The following is a 13,986-nucleotide window of genomic DNA, read 5'->3' as shown; positions in this document are numbered from 1 at the left end:
TTTCTTGGGGAATGGCAGCCCATTATCCACGGAGTGCTGCACTGAGGAGAGGTAACGATGTCAGTCGGTGAAACCTGGCACGAAGTCGGCGTCCCAAAACAACACAAAGGTGCTGTGCAGGATTCAGGTCACAACACTATGCCGGCCAGTCCATTATAAGGATGTTTTTGTCGTGCAACCACTCCTCAGAGGCAGTGAATTATGAACAGGTGCTTGATCGTGTTGAAAGATTCTATCGTCATCTCAGAATTGCTCTTCAACTGTGGGAAGCATGAAGGTGCTTAAAATATCTGTGCTGTGATAATGACACGCAAAAAAACAAGGCGTGCAAGCGCACCCCATGGAGAAAATGACCAAATTATAACACCACCTCCTCCACTGTGTCACATGACGTTCACCGGACATTCCACCATACCCACACCGTGCCATCAGGACTGCCCCATGGTGTATCGTAATTCGTCACTCCACAAAACGTTTTTCCACTGTTCAGTTGTCCAATGTTTCCGCTCCAAGCGAGACGTCGATTGGCATTTACCGGCGTGGTGTGTGGCTTATGAGCAGCCGCTCGACCATGAAATCCAAGTTTTCTCACCTCCCGCCTAACTGTCATAGTATTTGCAGTGGATGCAGATGCAGGTTGGAATTCCTGTGTGATGGTCTGGATAGATGTCTGCCTGTTATACATTACGATTCCAACTGTCGGCGGTCTTTTTCAGTTAACAGACGAGGTTGGCCTGTACGATTTTGTGCTGTACGTGTCCCTTCACATTTATACTTCACTATCAAATCGGAAACAGAGGAACTAGGGATGTGTAAAATCTCGCGTACAGACCTATGACACAAGTGAGACCGAATCACACGACGACTTTCGAAGTCCGTGAGTTCTACGGAGCGCCCCATTCTGCTCCCTCACGATGTCTAATGACTACTGAGGTCGCTGATATGTAGTACCTGGCAGTAGGTGGCAGCACAATGCACCTAACATGAAAAACGTATGTCTTTGGGAGTGTCCGGATACTTTTGATCACAGGGTGGTTCATTGATAGTGAGCGGGCCAAATATCTCACGAAATAAGCGTCAAACGAAAAATCTGCAAAGCACGAAACTTGTCTAGCTTGAAAGGGGAAACCAGATGGCGCAATGGCTGGCCCGCTAGATGGCGCTGCCATAGGTCAAACGGATATCAACAGCTTTTTTGTGAATAGGAACCCCCATTTTTTATTACATATTCGTGTAGTACGTGAAGAAATATGAATGTTTTAGTCGGACAACTTTTGCGCTCTGTGATAGATGGAGCTGTAACAGTCACAAACGTATAAGTATGTGGTATCACGTAACATTCCACCAGTGCGGACGGTATTTGCTTCGTGATACATTACCCGTGTTAAAATGGACCGTTTACCAATTTGCGGAAAAGGTCGATATCGTGTTGATGTATGGCTATTGTGATCAAAATGCCCAACGGGCGTGTGCTATGTATGCTGCTCGGTATCCTGGAAGACATCATCCAAGTGGCCGGGCCGTTCGCCCGATAGTTACGTTATTTAAGGAAACAGGAGGTGTTCAGCCACATGTGAAACGTCAGCCACGACCTGAAACAAATGATGATGCCCAAGTAGGTGTTTTAGCTGCTGCCGCGGATAATCCGCGCATCAGTAGCAGACAAATTGCGCGAGAATCGGAAATCTCGAAAACGTTGGTGTTGGGACTGACACATTAACATCGATTGCATCCGTACCATGTTTCTATGCACCAAGAATTGCATGGCGACGACTTTGAGCGTCGTGTACAGTTCTGCTACTGGGCACAAGAGAAATTACTGGACAATGGTAGTTTTTGCACGCTTTCTATTTAGCGACGAAGAGTCACTCACCAACAGCGGTAACGTAATCTGGCATAATGTGAACTATTGGGCAACGGAAAATGCACGACGGCTGCGACAAGTGGAACATCAGCGACCTTGGCGTGCTAATCTTTGTTGCGACATTATGGGAGGAAGGATAATTGGCCCCCATTTTATCAATGACAGTTTAAATAGTGCATTGTATACTGATTTCCTACGTAATGTTCTACCGATGTTACTATAAAATGTTTCACTGAATGGCAGAATAGCGATGTACTTCCAACATGATGGATGTCCGGCACATAGCTCGGGTGCGGTTGAAGCGGTATTGAATAGCATATTTCATGGCAGGTGGACTGGTAGTCAAAGCACCACGTCATGGCCCACACGTTCACTTGATCTGACGTCCCCAGGTTTCCTTCTGTGGGGAAAGTTGAAGGATATTTGCTATCGTGATCCACCGACAACGCCTAAAAGCATGCGTCAGCGCATTGTCAGTGCATGTATGAACATTGCGGAAGGCGAACTACTAGCTATTGAGAGGAATGTCGTTACATGTATTGCCAAATGCATTGAATTTAACGGACAAAATTTTGAGCATTTATTGCATTAATGTGGTATTTATAGGTAATCACACTGTAACAGCATGCTTTCTCATAAATGATAAGTTAACAAAGGTATCACGTACATGTATCACATTGGAACAACCGAAATAAAATGTTCATACGTACCTACGTTCTGTATTTAAATTTAAAAACCTACCTGTTACCAACTGTTCGCCTAAAATTTTGAGCCATATGTTTGTGACTATTACAGCGCCATTTATCACAAATCGAAAAAAGTGGTCCAACTAAAACATTCATATTTCTTTACGTACTACACGAATATGTAATAAAAATGGGGGTTCCTATTTAAAAGAACGCCGATGATATACGTTTGACCCATGGCAGCGCCATTTAGAGGGCCAACCATGGCGCCATCTGGTTTCCCCCTTCAAGCAAGACATGTTTCGTTCTTTGTAGTTTCTTCGTTTGACGCTTATTTCGTGAGAGATTTGACCCGGTCTGCGATCAGTGCGCCACCCTGTATACTGAGGACCTCTACGAATGTAGTACATATTAGCAGTCACTACTGTGTATACATATACCATTGTGCTACAACGCACTACATTCATAGAGGTACCTCAGTGTACAACAAGTAGCTCTCTCTAATAGTAACTTTGCTGTTCTCTTTGAGGGAACAGTGGACTTTCAAGAATACTTTTAAAGCACTTGCGTTCTATTGCCGTTCCGTAACACATAAATTGACTTTTACGTTTCGTAACACTTTTGCTATTACCCCTCATTATTTAAACGATCCTATATGTACTCAGTATTACAGTCTTTAATCTTGTAGCAATATAATTTACTAGCTTAGAGCCTGCCGCTCCCTCGCACAGGCTGTATGGTCTGCACAGCCTTATTTTCTTTAATCGTATTTTTATCTTGTTCACAAATTGCAATACCTTGCAAACTTTACACATTAATTAACGCCATAGAGGAATGGTTTTTCCGAACGTATTTGTGAATAATTAGCGATTATGATAGCTCGAGTCCGAAATTTTTGTTAATCATGCCTTTCGCTTTGTTTCGATCATACTCCATAGAAACTTTCATCCCCTAATACATATTTCCTTATATCTAACGGAGAAATGTAAAACCAATTTTCATAAATTCAGTTTTAAATGTTTCTAATGTACCCTGACTGGCATAAGAGATTTAATCAGATTAAAGCGTATCGAGACGTTCCTATAAGTGCCAAGATAGTTTGCAATGTCTATCGTAGTTATTAGTCGACAATGTGGAAAATTATCTGTCGCATTTCTGAAAGCTACGTAGATTGCATCTAGTTGTTAACGTGCATCCATCATCTGCAAGACGTTGTCTACAAATACACTACTGGCCATTCAAATTGCTACACCACGCAGATGAAGTGCTACAGACGCGACATTAAACCGACAGGAAGAAGATGCTGTGATGTGCATGTGATTAGCTTTTCAGAGCATTCACACAATGTTGGCGCCGGTGGCGACGTCTACAACTTGCGGACATGAAGAAAGTTTCCAACCGATTTCTCATACACAAACATCAGTTGACCGGCGTTGCCTGGTGAAACGTTGTTGTGATGCCTCGTATAAGGAGGAGAAATGCGTACCATCACGTTTCCGACTTTGATAAAGGTCGGATTGTGGCCTGTCGCGATTGCGGTTTATCATATCGTGACGTTGATGGTCGCGTTGGTCGAGATAAAATGACTGTTAGCAGAATGTGGAATCGGTGGGTTCCGGAGGGTAATACGGAACGCCGTGCTCGATCTCAACGGCCTCGTATCTCTAGCAGTCGAGATGATAGGCATCTTATCCGCATGGCTGTAACGGATCGTGCAGCAGCGCCTCTATCCCTGAGTCAACAGATGGGGACGTTTGCAAGACAACAACCATCTGTACGAACAGTTCGACGACGTTTGCAGCAGCATGGACTATCAACTCGGAGACCATGGCTGCGGTTATCCTTGACGCTGCATCACAGACAGGAGTGCCTGCGATGGTGTACTCAACGACGAACCTGGGTGCACGAATGGCAAAACGTCAATTTTTCGGATGAATCTTCGTTCTGTTTACAGCATCCCGTTGGTTGCATCTGTGTTTGGCGACATTGCGGTGAACGCACATTGGAAGCGTGTATTCACCCGGCGTGATGGTATGAGGTGCCATTGGTTACACGTCTGGGTCACCCCTTGTTCGTATTGACGGCACTCTGAACAGTGGACGTTACATTTCAGATGTGTTACGACCCGTGGCTCTACCTTTCATTCGATCCCTGCGAAACCCTGCATTTCAGCAGGATAATGCACGACAGCATGTTGCAGGTCCTGTACGGGCCTTTCTGGAAACAGCAAATGTTCGACTGCTGCCCTGGCCAGCACACTCTCCAGATCTCTCACCAACTGAAAACGTCTGCTCAATGGTGACCGAGCAACTGGTTCATCACAATACGCCAGTCACTACTCTTGATGAACTGTGGTATCGTGTTGAAGCTGCATTGACAGCTGTACCTGTACACGTCGTCCAAGCTCTGTTTGACTCAATGCCCAGGCGTATCAAGGCCGTTATTATGGCTAGAAGTGGTTGTTCCGGGTACTGATTTCTCAGGATCTATGCACCCAAATTGCGTGAAAATGTAATCACATGTCTGTTCTAGTATAATATATTTGTCCAACGAATGCCCGTTTACCATCCGCATTTCTTCTTGGTGTAGCAATTTTAATGGCCAGTAGTGTATAGCCTGGTGTGTCATATACGATTTATGTTAATCTGAGTTTGAGCAGACTGTTTTGGAGAAGCTGCATTCTCTGTGTCTAAGTCACGGCGTCTGCACTTAGAATTTGCCCTACGAAGCTGCTACGGTCCGACATCTGCGGTATCAGAATTAATTCTGTGAAATCCGTGCATTTAGCTTTTGTGTGAAAAGGTTTGTCGTCTCTTAAGGTGTTGTTGGGAGTGTGGCCTCACAGAAAAGTAAAAAGTGGGCCGTAGACAGACAAGACGTTATTACAAGCATTTGGAAAGTGGTGTAATAGAAGAACACTGAGGATGGGACAGCATGACAAACGTATTGGTACTGTATCAAACTGTGAAGGAAAGAAATTGATGCCGCAGCTTGAATATGAAAACGGTTCTGCTGAGAGGACACCATGTGAGGTATCAGGAAAGAAACAGGTTCGTAATGGAGACAAATACACTGATCAGCCATTACATTAGGACCACCTGCCTGATAACTCGTTTTTCTGTCTTTTGAACGAAATACAATTCTACGTTTCAGAGATCCGATAGGTTTTTGTAGGTTTGTGGAGGTATGTGGCATTAAATGTCTACGCACAGGTCATATAATTGGCGTGAATAACGGGCCGCTGATTTGCGTACGCAGTGATGGCGCGTGGTTGCGACCGAGATGGGTTGCATAGGCTTTACATCAGGTCAATTTGGTCACCGAGACTTCAATTTGGGTTCGCTGTGATGCTCCTCAAACCATTGAAACACGGTTCTGGATCCGAGACACGGACAGTTTAAACAACTGAAAGCTGACATCGCTGTCCGGGAACACATAAAGCGTGGAGGGGCTCAGGTGGTTCGCAGCTCTCAGCTGTCTTCAATCTCAGGTCCAAGACAAGTGCAGGAGAATCTCTCTCATTGTGTAATAATTTCGTCCATGATGCGCTAGACGTTTTGAGCCGCCGTCCACCTCGATGAGGGCGTTTGTGAAGTTGACCATCACCCTAGTGTAGCAAAAATGTGATTCAACCGAAGAGCCGACAAGTTTCCATTGTTCGACGATCGAATCCTGATGATCCCGTGCTCACTGCAGTCGTAACTGACAATGTCGTTGCGCCAACATGTGAACACGTATGGGTGGTCTGCTGCGGGGCTCAATGTTCAACAATGTACGATGAACGGTGTGGTCCGAATCACTTGTGCGTGCACTAGCATTCTGCTCTTTCAGCAGAGGTGTCACAGATCTGCATCTATCCTACCTTACGGAGCAGACAAGCCTCCAGACCCCACGTACTGTGAACAGTCATGGACATCCAACCATGTAGTGCCCAGCAGTTGTTCCACTGCCCTTCTATCTCTTTCCGTAGATGCCATCTCTTTCCGTAGCGCATGAACATTCGACCAGCTTCGCCGTTTTCGAGATACTCGTTCAATGGCTGTGCGTAATAATAATCTGCCCCTTGTCGAAACCGCTGATCTCAATGAATTCCCCCATTTGCAGCCCATATCTTCGCTAGGGTGGTCACCTGTCCGTGCCTACTCCCCTTCTATACTTTGTTACCCTCTCGCGGCATCCAGCGTCGCAAAGGGCAGTGGTCATAATGTTTTGGCTTATCAGTGGTGGGGAGGGGGATAAAAATTGTAAACGAAGACCAGATGTTGGGTACAACAAGTGAGTTCAAATAGACCTAAGCAGCAGTAGTTATGCACATGATAAGTCTTAGAATTCCTGAAAGAAAGGATATTGCGGAGACATGGCTTAGCCATAGCCTGCGGGATGTTTCTAGAATGAAATTTTCACTCTACAGCGGCGTGTGCGCTGATACGAAACTTCCTGGCAGATTAAAACTGTGTGCCGAACCGAGACTCGAACTCGGGACCTTTGCCTTTCGCGGGCAACTGCTCTATCGACTGAGCTACCCAATCACGACTCAGGAGAGCTTCTGTATAGTTTGGAAGGTAGGAGACGAGGTACTGGCAGAAGTAAAGCTGCGAGGACGGGGCGTGAGTCGTGCTTGGGTAACTCCGTCGCTAGAGCACTTGCCCACGAAAGACAAAGGTCCCGAGTTCGAGTCTCGTTCCGGCACATAGTCTCCTCAATATCCTTTCTTCCAGGAGTGCTAGTTCTGCAGGTTCGCAGGAGAGCTTCTGTAAAGTCTTAGAATTTTTCAGATGTGTTACTCGATATTAGTGTAATTTTTACCAGAAATAGTTTCCATGTAGGTAACGGTATCAACTGCGAAATGCACTATATTGCAACAATTACTGCAAGGTAAGTCATTAATGTTTAATTAGAACAGTAATGCGCTCCCGTGTTACACTCTTGTGGCCGTACTGTACAATGGTGGATCCTACGGTACAGGAAATGAGACTGAAAACGTTACAACCCCATCTGAGTACGCTGTTCTTTTCCAGTGGGACCTTGTAAACCTGGGTCGGTGATAAGGGAAGGGTGCCAGATTTGCGTCTGCTCCGGAAGTGGTGAATGGACGTGCTCGCTTCCCAAATGCGGGGATCCCGGCTGTGCAGGTAAGTCATTTGTGTGCCAACACCGGGCTGGCTACTGCTTGTTCGCCGTACTTTTCTGCTGCGATTTCAGATTATCACCCACCCCCAGTACCACACCATCTAACACAGAACACACACAGTCTGGCTTTTTCCATATAAAATGTCTCACTCCTGGGGAACTCAGAATGGGTTCATCTATACAGTCTTGTCTATGTAGCCATCCTTCTGTCCGTCGCTACCTTTACCATTTGGTTGTAGTTACTGCTGAAAACACTTTCTAATATGGATATTCTCCTGTTGTATCTTGATTTTTTCCCACGATTTTTCCTTCTGATGAATTTTTAATGAATCTGTTATGTTGAATTAGGTGCTCACTTACTTTAGTTTTTCCACTGTGTTTCAGTTTACTCGGTGTCCTGTGTGCCTTATTTTGTTTTAATATTTCTTCATTGGAATCTATTTCAGCCCAGAAAGTTATTGTGCTTCTTCGCTTTATTCACGACTCTATTGCTTCTGAACTTTCCTTTTCTGTTTCCCCTGTTGCCAACCTTCACATCCATAGCTTGAAAATGCCCTAAGTTAAAGTGGTGGTTTCGTAATAAATTGCCCTTACTTATGAATGCTTGTGTTCTCATTGTAGTTCATCTTTTAGCTTTCATTTAACTCTGTTGTAATCTGTTATTGTACCTCCAAGGTACCGAAATTATTTTCTTGAATTATTTTGTATTTTATATTACTTTAATGTATGTCCTTATTTAATTGTTCGATTTATCTCTCTCCATTATGTTCGTTTCCTTTGTTGTTTATTTTCAGTTCATGGTTACCCAAGGCATGAGATTTTCTTTAACAGGAACTCCATGTCTAGGAGCATCATGAAATTGAATACACTTTGTTTTACCATTTCCAAACTATTGGTACTGCTTATCGTTGTTAGCGTTGCATTTTCTATAAAGTAATTAAATAAGTTTGTTGCTTAATGCGAGAATGAGCAATGCCAGTTTTTCATGAATTTGAGATAGTGTACATAATCAGATAGGAAAATTACCACGTTTTGTATGTAAGAATAACCAGACTCTAACTTTAAGGGGAGTAACAGCACATCGCGTCCGGAAAACTAATGTCATAGCATAAACATGGAAGTACTTCATGGACAGTAACCAAGGTAGACATTGGTGAAGGACCTTAAATCATTTTTTTCTGTGCTAGAAAAGCGAATGGCAATATTGAACAAGAAGAACGTATGATAGAAGAAAAAAAAGAAAGGTCATTCTAATTAAGCAGAATACCCCGTTGAGCAGAAGAACATCGACAAAGAGAAATTTAGGTGAAACCAAATCCTTTATTTCCTGCAAAACTGTTTACCATCACCCCTTTTATACTGTGGGATAGCTTTCCTTAACTCATCACTAGGGATTCTCAATTTAACTGAGTATTCTGTGACCAACAAGCATAAATCCACTCAAGTGTTACATGTAGGATGGAAATATTGCTGGCTGCGTAGGAAATAAACTACCTTCCTGTATTCGCAATCATGTACTATCACTGTACGAAAAAGTCGTTGAGATCGATATGTTTAGTGATTTCTGCAGTTGAGAAAACAGCACAGCAGGAATATTGATTTCCCAATCGTGTTTATGAATTGGTTTCACTAGGAGAAACACTGTGGTAGTGCTTTGAAACATAAATTCTTTTCAACCCAGTCACACCTACATGGGGGACGATTTCATCGATGCAGGTGTCAAAAATTAAAACTTAATAAACCTAGGGATTTGGACAATTTGATCATATTAGTCTTTATAGAACCACTGGAAAATGTAACGTAACTTGAGCAGGATGACAATTTTATTTCAATAAAGCTATTAAAAAGAAAGGCATTTCATAATATTCTGCAAAATTATATTTATTTGATCACGAACAGGCCTGGGTCTTCTTAGTCCATCGTCAGGTGACAACTGAATATCGAAAACACGATAAACATCTTGTATGACTTACGCAGATATTATCTGTACAGAAGATACAAAAATGGCATAAAGTGTTTACATGGGACAACATTACATTTACACAGATGGTTACGTTGACTACAGAGAAGAGTGGACAAAGTTTCTATGTGGGGCTACATTTAACAGTTGATGACAAATTAGATGAATTTGCAGTTTGAATATAGTATTTGTACAGGAAACTTAATTTAAACAACGGTTGTGGGAATTCGTACCCGATCATTTATCCTAAGCTGGCATTCTGTGTCACATGTCTATTGATTTCCAGTATTTCCAGTAAGTTCAGCTTCCTTGTTTTCTTGATGGAATGTAAAACTTTACATTCTGCATGTCAATGTTCCTGTGTTTTGATGATGAGCTATTGGACAGTATGCCACGACGAATACAGGCATGCATGAATGCAGAAGAATGTGCTGTTGGGTATAAGAGGTAGCGGTGTGTACACCAGTCTGGAACACCACCACTGAAGGTCTCGCTGTATAGTGGTACAACATGCGATGTTTTGTTTTCATGAGCAATAAAAAGGGCGGAAACGATGTTGATGTTGATCTCCATTCCAATTTTCTGTACAGGTTCCGGAACTATCGGAACCGAAGTGATGCAAACCTTTTTTTTTTATGTGTATACAATAGATTACTTAACAAGAATTTAACAGTCTGCCAAACTCACAGACACGCATACAGAGCCATTAAAATATTTAAAACATTTTTTAAAAATTTAAAGTTTTGCAAAAGCGGGATTCTACAATGTCATTAACGTAGCAGCGTAAATAGTGGTTACATCCAAAGTACTGACAATGTACTCAAATGATAACATTGCAAAAACATATTGTAACCTGCAGTAGGACATATATACAAAGTCATTTTTGTTCTCTGGGCTTGTACCATGTTATTTAAGTAGCAATGTAAGCAGTGGGTACGTCCAAAGTAACAACAATGTACTCAGTAGCAACATAGCAGAAACCAGAATAAAAAAATTAAAAAGATGCATTTAAATCTACGCTGAAGAAAAACTTGAGTGGAAACTATATGAACCAAAAAGGATTAACCATAGCAACAAGGGTAACACACCTAGTTCAGCGTGGTAGCAGGAGATCGACAATGTGATCACCTATCTCAGAGTGCGAGTTTATCTGTACATCTTAGTGTGAATGCTAACAACGTGGAAGTGCTTTAAAGTCATGGTTTAAAAATTTATTGCCAAATAATAAAAAAAGCAAGGTAGCAGCTCATATTACCGAAAAGAATTTGTGTAATCTCTGCTGATTTCCACATTTTATAACAAAAAATTATTATGTTACCATTTGAATACATTGTCGTTAGTTTGGGTGTAACCACAGCTTACACTGCTACTTAAAGGAGATCGTACAATCCCAGATAGTAATTTCTACCCCTTGCTTTATAAGATATGTAAAAAAAATTAAATTTTGTAAAATATTTTAATGGCTTTGTATATATGTATGTGCTTTTTCCAAACTGGTAAATCCTTTGTTAAGTAATTTACTGTACATCAATTTTCGGAAACTGTTTTAAGAATACAGCCAGCTTTTACATAGGTAAAAAGAATTAACACTACAAGAATAATTTTTATAGTCTGCCTTAATTAATTATTGCTAATAATTTTGTAAACATGTGGTTGGAACTAATTTCGTCCACGTTTCAGCTAGCACACAGCAATGTAATCAGATAATTTTTTTGAGAGAGAATATACATATTTCGAGTCGTTCCTTCACTGCTTGCCAGTCTGGAGACGTTCTGCCTGTAATGATGTGCGCTGCTGTGAATGACAGACATATGTGTGTGGTGAATAAGTGTGTATACAATTGTTTTAATTTTGACATACCGCAGCATCAGTCTTATAGCCTGTAACGTGTCTCTGTGAAAGAGCACTTTTACTGCTATTTTAAGAAATATGCAATAATCCGCCCCCAGTGGTATATTGTATTTCTGTTTTTTCCTTTTATATTTTACTAGTACTGTGAACTACAATAGTTTTTTATGTAGCCACATTGCATAAATAGTTTGTAGACCTGAAGATGGTGATATTGATTATCGATACTGCTTCTCGAGGATAAGTATTCCTGTCAACAATCTTGACATCGTAAAATGTAAACTTTCACGGCCGGAACTGTCATGATTAATAAAATTCTTTTCCGGGCTATTATGCCGTGGTCTGATGGATTTCGCATTGTAACCCAACGTTTCGTCCCCATCTGCGGAGGACATCTTCAAGGGGGTTCGTGGCTTCTGTTAACTTCCGAAACACACACTGTCTCACTACTCAGTAGACTACTTGAAGATGTCCTCCGCAGATGGGGACGAAACGTTGGGTTACAATGCGAAATCCATCAGACCACGGCATAATAGCCCGGAAAAGAATTTTATTAATCAATCTTGACATCTTCTCTGATATGTTAGTTGCTTTGCTTTTAATGCCATGCCTACTTCCTGGGGTATAATCCACGCACATTTATATCATTTCGGACGTGACGTTGTCACCGCTTGGGACTAAACTAAGCATTGTTGTGGTGCGTGTGATCGCTGCCCCCTCGTTTGTGGATGCGTGCGTAAAGCGGTCTGACCAGTGACATGAACGTACTGAGGCTCTGTGCGATGAACTTCCACGTTCCGATAAATGACTCTACTGTCTATATGGTCCTTGGAAAACAAAACACTCTCGGTGCCATCTTCTATCGTCTCCTCCTAGAGCTTTTTTCGCAGTAAACTGTCTAACAGTGTATAAACTATCAGATCATTTTAGCGGAGTACTGCAGTCACCTAAACACTCGAAGCAGTTACCTCCCACTAGCTACAAACCTAAGTTCCCAACGACTACCCACTATCCTTTGTTAATTCAAACTCACAGTAATCCATACATTCATTGAAAGAAAACTGCTCAACAAATCACGTACTCCTGTAACGTTTCCTGATGATGGTACAATTTTATGTTTTCATCGTTCTGAAGACTTCTATATTTTCCACACTTTGTTGTCTTCACTTAAGAAGAAGAGTGAAGAGACTTTTGTCATATTAATGGCCCATGATAGTAGCGTCTATTTGTTAATACTAAAGCATATTATGTAAGTTTCAGTTACATCTCAGTCGCCTAATTCATACGTAAGTGGCTTCACAATTTTGTCATATGAACATTTTCTTACTTTTGCCATTTTTCTCTGTCTATCTACATCTACATCTACATATATACTCTGCTAGCCACCAAGCGTTCCACTCGAGGATCGCGCCAGGGAAAAACGACTGCCTGAACGCCTCAGTACGAGCTTTAATTTCCCTTATCTTTGAATGGTGATCGTTGCGCGATTGGTGGTAATAATATATGCTCTACAACCTCGGCGAAGATCGGATTTCGGAATTTAGTGAGCAGCCCCTTCCGTTTAGCGCGTCGTCTATCTGCAAGTGTGCCCCACTTCAAACAGTCTAAAGGATTTGTAACGCTCTCGCGATATCTAAATTTTCCAGTCACGAATCTTTCCGCTCTTCTTTGGACCTTCTCAGTATCCTGAATCAGACCCAACTGGTAAAGGTCCCATGCAGACGAACAATACTCTAAGACTGGATGAACTAACTTATTGTAAGCAATTTCCTTTGTTGAAGGACTGTATCGCTTCAGGATTCCACCAATACACCCCAATCTAGAGTTCGCCTTGCCTGTTACTTGTCTAATCTAATCATTCCATTTGAGATCATTTGAATAGTCACGTCCAGATACTTGACAGATGTTATCGCTTTCAAAGACCGGTCATTTATTTTGTACTCGTACATTAATGGGGATTTTCGCCTTATTATACACTTACTAATACTAAGAGATAACTGCCAGTCATTACACCACGCATTTATTTTCTGCAAATCCTCATTGATTTGTTCACAACTTTCGTGTGATTCTATATTCCTGTAGACTACAGCATCATCGGCAAACAGTCTAATGCCGCTGTCAATACCGTCTACCAGATCGTAAAAAGCAGCGGACCTATCACGCTGCCCTGGGGCACACCTGAAGTTACGCTTGTTTCTGTTAAAGTCACCCCACTCAGGACGACATAGTGCTCTCTGTCTTTTAGAAAACTTTCTTTCCAACCGCATATGTCACTGGATAGACCGTAAGCTCGCACTTTTAGGAGCAAGCGACAGTGCGATACTGAGTCAAACGCCTTTCGAAAGTCGAGGAATATGGCATCAACCTGGAAGCCGGTATCTAGAGCCTGTTGTACATCATGCACAAAGAGGGCCAGCTGTGTCTCGCATGACCGCTATTTTCTAAAACCGTGCTGGTTTCTGCAGATGAGCTTCTCAGCGTCTAGAAAGATCATTATA

At 42.2% G+C, this 13,986-nt stretch overlaps 1 protein-coding gene across 1 annotated transcript in view; it reads left to right on the top strand.

The window, feature by feature from the left end:
* Positions 1-13,986, top strand: part of LOC126284539 (uncharacterized) — a 268,571-nt gene that overhangs the window by 43,972 nt on the left and 210,613 nt on the right. The window contains exon 3 of the mRNA XM_049983539.1: positions 7,569-7,682. Coding sequence (XP_049839496.1) covers positions 7,569-7,682 — 114 coding nt within the window. The remainder of the gene's footprint in view (positions 1-7,568; positions 7,683-13,986) is intronic.

This window comes from Schistocerca gregaria, chromosome 8, assembly GCF_023897955.1.
Source record: "Schistocerca gregaria isolate iqSchGreg1 chromosome 8, iqSchGreg1.2, whole genome shotgun sequence".
Taxonomy (NCBI): Eukaryota; Metazoa; Arthropoda; class Insecta; order Orthoptera; family Acrididae; genus Schistocerca; species Schistocerca gregaria.
Note: the sequence above shows the minus strand (reverse complement) of the source record. Positions and strands in the feature narration are given on the sequence as shown.